This window comes from Haliotis cracherodii, unplaced genomic scaffold, assembly GCF_022045235.1.
Source record: "Haliotis cracherodii isolate W230 unplaced genomic scaffold, xgHalCrac1.p SCAF_4, whole genome shotgun sequence".
Classification (NCBI taxonomy): Eukaryota; Metazoa; Mollusca; class Gastropoda; order Lepetellida; family Haliotidae; genus Haliotis; species Haliotis cracherodii.
The window spans coordinates 63067028-63073589 of NW_027266297.1; the positions used below are offsets into that span (position 1 = coordinate 63067028).

Consider the following 6562-nt stretch of genomic DNA (forward strand, 5'->3'; position numbering starts at 1 on the left):
GGGAGTGTGAGATGAAACAAAGAGGGCAGCAAGAGTGGTCAGCAGCGGTTTACAATCTGTTCACATGTGTAGACGACACACATTTACACATGTCGGAATTATGAGAACAGATAACGACCATAGAAAAACCACACACACAGAGAGAGAGACACACACAGACACAGACACAGACACAGACAGACACAGACACACAGACACACACACACACACACACACACACAGAGTGTTCGTGAAATTACTCTGTGAAACCTCACGTTAATAAGTCTCAATCACCAACACATCTTGTTACTACCCCTGAGTGTACAGGCAATATAACATTGTATATATACTCTCTAACTTCTTTGAGTGGCATGTAGAAGTTGGAATGGTAACTAAGACAAAATTGTTATGGATGGGCAACTTCTTTATTACAATTGGGCGACGTTTCGGTGTAGATTCTAACACCGTTATCAAGTAAATGATTTACAAACTAGGTATGAGCATGATATATATACATAACAATAGATAGATGTTTATATAACAGATAAGGTTGATGTACACTGATTGATTAGGTAGTTATGATAAGACAAGTTTATACAAGAGATGGGGTTGATGTACAGTAATTGATGGGTATGGGATTAACACAAGGATTACTAAGAAGGAATGTATTGGAAGCCAGTGGGGAGATAATAGTTCAGTGTTGTTTTGGCAAACTGATGAGATCATGGTAAGCTGGAGGGATGTAGTATCCTTGATACAAACAAGCAAAAAATCACCAAAAAATGGCATAACCTATATCTAAACTCAAATAGCCAAATCAAAAAAGTACTCAGCAAAACACTAACCAAACCAAATATTCTCCATCCATCATAAAAAATCGACAGAGTAATCACTAAACTCCAAACAGGACACACCAACCTAAATAACCACCTAAAAGAAAAGAAAAAACACACACTAAATGTAACTGCTCACACTGCAAACAACTAGAAACCCCAGAACACGCACTCATCCACTGCACACACTACCTTACATTACAAACCACCCTCAATCTAAACACGGCTCTCACTCTAGAAGCAATACTAAACCCACAAAATAAACTAGAAAACTTCAAGGCCTTAGGCGTATTCTTAACCAAAACGGAACTAATAAAACGCATCTAAAAACACTATTAATCTACCGAATCAAAATCACATAAACAAACAAACATCCACCATACCCAGCTCCCTTTGTTCTACTCCCCAACCCCATCGGCATCTATTCCAGATCTCAAAATTCCCAAATTCTATATAAGCAACCCCTAAAGTCCCCTCTTGGGTTGCACACACCACTTTCGCCCCTTTCGGAAATACATTAAATGACCTGGCCGGGCCCGTGTGCGAAATACGCATCAGTCGGAAAGCGCACGTTAAATCTCCAAAGAAAGTAAGTAAGTAAGTAGTTTGTACATCATTTGCTTGATAACGGTGTTAGAATCTACACCGAAACGTCGCCCAATTGTAATAAAGAAGTTGTTCATCGATAACAATTTTGTCTTAGTTATATACTCACTAGACAGGAATTTGCATTTACTTCCATCATTGAACACAAATCGCTATCAAATCACCAATAAACCTTTTTGGTAGTGACAGATGTCAGTGAGTAAAGGATGGCTTTAGGGCTAGGACTTATCTTTTCGTTTGTTCGTTTGTTCATAAATACTGAAGAGTATCGGAATGTTACACAATCAGATATGACAGGTCTGTGTTTTTGTATGTCGTCACGCTTGAGTGTCATTAACATTACTAGCGACTAGAGTATGGGACAACCCGTTCTAGCGAACATAATTGCCTCAGTCATCTTAGACTTCTGATTTAAGAACGGAACGGAGACGGAACAAAGTAAAGTAAATTTAGAAAGTTATATTTAAACACGTTGACGACAACACCAACGCCATCTGCTGGTGAATCAAGTTAATACAGTTTTCTGTGACATTTTATTTTGGAAATACAATATGTTCCGAAGCTAACGGTATAATCTGTGACTAAACTGAGGTTGGTGTTGATGTAAGGGGCTGCATGTCTTCCAGACCGGCACAATTAGGAATGTCCTCTGGCACAAACCGGGGATTTCCTTTTTGTTTAAATAGCATTGATATTAACTCAAGATGTCCTTCGTGTTCTGTATGATGCTGATACAACCACAGGGTGTCCTTCATAACTTTATAGCGCGGATGCAGCTACGGGATACCTCCTGGGTAATATAGGCCTGACACAAACACCGGATGTCCAAAGTGTATCTTGCTCAAAAGTGGTTTGATAAGGTTTCCAACATTAAAGGTCTACAACATTCAAGGATTACAACGTTTAAAGCGTTAGTAAATGTGTTGGCGATTTCGATGGTTGACATGTGGGTGACGTTTCCGAGTTGACGCATTTATGACAGAGATGATGCGGTTCCCAGTTTTGCGGTGGCGCTGGATACAAGCATCCCCGCTTTGTTCTGTGATTAAAAAAAAAACTGCTCATAATATTCTTTCGCTTGTGGCAGAAATTTTGTATGATTATGAAAAAAAGGGTCTTGTTGCTTTTAGTTTTAGGACATTAGTGGCATTTGGAAAGTTACGGACAGTCTTGGTTTCACGAAATGGTTGAAAATAGGTTCTACTTCCACAATATTTTAAAACCGCAACCTCAAGCCCATTTCAATCGTAGATACATACATTTTGTACGTGTGTTGACTGCTGTAGATAGCACCGGTGCGCGTGTAAGAGTATTCAATTAATAAGTGCTCTATTACAGGTATTAATAATGACATATGTCGGGGCGTAGGTATAATTTCTCCTGGCAAAGAGCCGATTGTATATGCTTCTTCTGTTGCTGCAGAAGGTGCTTTAGCATCTAATGTCTGTCAAATAAACGTCCTGTGGTGTATGCACGGAACCAGGATTTCTGAGTCTGCGAATGCCAAACATTTTGCAAAGAATCCTACATTGACAAAGAAAATACAGGCCCGTGACATCACGACTATCCTTCCGCCTGACGGACTCGCTTTCAAAGCAGGCAGCATACTTTAATGACACGTCCTAAAAACACACTTTGATAGTATTTCACGTTACACGTGAGCGTGTACGTATATTTTGGTATCAGAAAAACCTATGGTAGCGGCCATTGCGATGTTCACTCTCTGAGGAGCGCACACAAACAGCGTCAGGTGGCGCTGACAGTGGATAATGGCTGACGCTGACAAACAGGGTCGCCCGGATGTTGCTCATGGAGACATGAGATGGCTTGAAAGGAAACGCATAGGGGTCACGTGATCAACAAAGTCTTTGTGTAACTAACTCTATGTAGTTACAATAAGCATAGTCAAGTTGAAGATACTGGACTGCATAACGTGTGCATCAACAGAGTATTCTAACATATATAATTAAATCCTTTAATGAATTTTATCCAGATTTACGACTCATTGTCCAAAAGAAGCCATGCGCTGTATAAGTGAATATCATTAATGCTCGCACAAACACGGACACACGCCGACAACATGGACGAGAGCATCCTGGCCTGAAGCTAATGCAATGTGTGAGTGATTTTTCAAGCCCCGTTAAGTATTTTTCATATAAAGGACACGAGGAATGGAATATTTACCCCGGCAATGCCTTCACTCTCCACTGTTATGGAGTATCAGTATACCCTTTAGGTTAGAGTAAAAGAGGCAGGCAACTCGGTGGTTGTAAGGAATGAATAACCAGTATGTACATGTATATGCAAAAGTAACAAGGGGAATGGAAATGTGTAAGGTGACTTTATAATATGGCGTGTTTTAAGAGAAATCCTAAAGGGGATGACGTGCAGAACGATGTTAATGTATATATGTATGGCGGCATAGAAGAATGCAGATGTGGCGATACAGAAGGGTGTTCATATTGGGAGATAGAAGGATGTTGATGTATACGGCCGAAGAAAAAAATGTGAAAATTGATTACAAAATGATGCAGAAACGAAAAGAAAAAATGATGAGATTGTTGAGTGAGGATAGAAGGATGTTGATGTATACGGCCGAAGAAAAAAATGTTGTTATGAAGATAAAGTAGGGTGAGAATATGGAGAGGAACGATGTGGATCTGGGGATACAGAAGGCCAGCAAGGTGTCCATTTGCAGATAAAGGATGTAGTTTCGGAGGGAGGGGAGAATGTATATTCGAAGTGATAGAAGAACAGATAGGAGGAAGTGGATGTGGGGAAATAGATGGATCTAGATGTGAAGAGGTAGATATGTGGAGAGATAGAATGATGTAGATGGGGGAGATTGAAGAAGGTAGATGTGGTGAGATAGACGGATATAAATGTGGAGAGATAAAAGGATGTAAATGTGAAGAGATAGTAGGGGGCAAATGTGGAGAGATAGAGGACTGTAGATGGGGAGAGATAGAAGGGTGTAGATGTGGAGAGATGGAAGGTTGTAGATGTGGAGAGATGGAAGGAGGCAAATGCGAGGAGATAGAAGACTGTAGATGTGGAGAGATAGAAGAGTGTAGATGGGGAGAGATTGGAGGGTGTAAATGTGAAGAGATGGAAGGAAGCAAATGCAGAAAGACAGGAGGATGTAGATGTGTAGAGATAGAAGGATGTACATGGGGAGAGATAGAAGGAGGCAGATGTGGAGAGATAGAAGGAGGCAAATGTGGAGAGATAGAAGGATGTAGATGTGGTAAGATAGAAGGATGTAGATATGAAGCGATAAAGGATGTTGACGTGGTGAGACAGAAGTTTGTAGATGTGGTGGGATAGAAGGATGTAGATGTGGATAGACAGAAGGATGTAGATGTGTCTAGAGATAGAAAGATGTAGATTTATTGAGAGATAGAAGGATGTAGATGTGTGCAGAGATAGAAGGAGGCAGATGCGGAGAGGTAGAAGGAGGCAAATGTGGAGAGATAGAAGGATGTAGACGGAGAGAGATTGAAGGATGTAGATGTGGTGAGATAGAAGGAGGTAGATATGTGGAGAGATAGAAGGATGTAGATGTGTGAAGAGATAGAAGGTACATATGTGAAGAAATAGAAGGTATATATGTGAAGAGATAGAAGGTACAGATGTGAAGAGATAGAAGGTACAGATGTGAAGAAATAGAAGGAGGCAAATGTGGAGAGATAGAAGACTGTAGATGTGGTGATATAGAAGGATTCAAATGCAGAGAATTGGAAGGATGAAGATGTGGAGAGATTGAAGGCTATAGATGGGGAGAGATAGAATGGTGTAGATGTGGTGAGATAGAAGGAGGCATTTGTGGAAAGGTGGAAGACTGTAGATGTGGTGAGACAGAAGGAGGCAGATGTGAAGAGATATAAGGATGTAGATGTTGTGAGATAGAAGGATGTAGATGTGGAGAGATAGAAGGATGTAGATATGAAGAAATTATGGATGTGGATGCGGTGAGATGGATGGATGTAGATGTGGTAAGATAGAAGGATGTAGATATGAAGAGATCAAGGATGTTGACGTGGTGAGACAGAAGGATGTAGATGTGGAGAGACAGAAGGAAGTAGATGTGTCTAGAGTTAGAAAGATGTAGATGTATGGAGAGATAGAAGGATGTAGATGTATGAGAGATAGAAGGATGTAGATGTATGGAGAGATAGAAGGATGTAGATGTGTGCAGAGATAGAAGGATGTAGATGTGTGGAGTAATAGAAGGATGTAGATGGTTAGAGATAGAAGGGTGTAGATGTTAGGGGAGATAAAAGGATGTAGATGGGAGAGATAGAAGGATGTAGATATGAAGAGATTAAGGATGTAGATGCGGTGAAATTTAAGGATGTAGATGTGGAGAGATGGAAAGATGTCGATGTATGGAGAGATAGAAGGATGTAGATGGGAAAGACAGAAGGATGTAGATGTATGGAGAGATAGAAGGATGTAAATGTGTGGAGAGATAGAAGGATGTAGATGTGTGCAGCGATAGAAGGATGTAGATGTGTGCAGCGATAGAAGGATGTAGATGTGTGCAGAGATAGAAGGATGTAGATGGGAGAGATAGAAGGATGTAGATGCGGTGAGATTGAAAGTTGTAGATGTGGAGAGATGGAAAGATGTAGATGTATGGAGAGATAGAAGGATGTAGATATGTGCAGAGATAGAAGGATGTAGATGGGAGAGACAGAAGGGTGTAGATGTATGGAGAGATAGAAGGATGTAGATGTATGGAAAGATAGAAGGATGTAGATGTGTGCAAAGATAGAAGAAGGTAGATGTTGAGAGATAGAAGGATGTAGATGTGTGGAGAGATAGAAGGATGTAGATGTGTGGAGAGATAGAAGGGTGTAGATCATGAGCGATTGAAGGATGTGGATGTGGTGAGATAGAAGAAGGTAGATGTGTGCAAAGATAGAAGGATGTAGATGTGGTGAGATAGAATGATGTAGATGTGTGGAGAGATAGAAGGATGTAGATGTGTGGAGAGATAGAAGGGTGTAGATTATGAGAGATTGAAGGATGTGGATGTGGTGAGAGAGAAGGAGGTAGATATGTGGAAAGATAGAATGATGTAGATGTGTGAAGAGATAGAAGATACAGATGTGAAGAAATAGGAGGTACATATGTGAAGA

At 40.4% G+C, this 6562-nt stretch overlaps 1 protein-coding gene across 1 annotated transcript; it reads left to right on the top strand.

The window, feature by feature from the left end:
- Positions 1 to 4253: 4253 nt before the first annotated feature.
- Positions 4254 to 4745, top strand: LOC139479588 (chorion class high-cysteine HCA protein 12-like). The gene has a single exon (XM_071262426.1). The coding sequence runs from the start codon at positions 4254 to 4256 to the stop codon at positions 4743 to 4745; it is 492 nt and encodes a 163-aa protein (XP_071118527.1).
- Positions 4746 to 6562: the final 1817 nt, after the last annotated feature.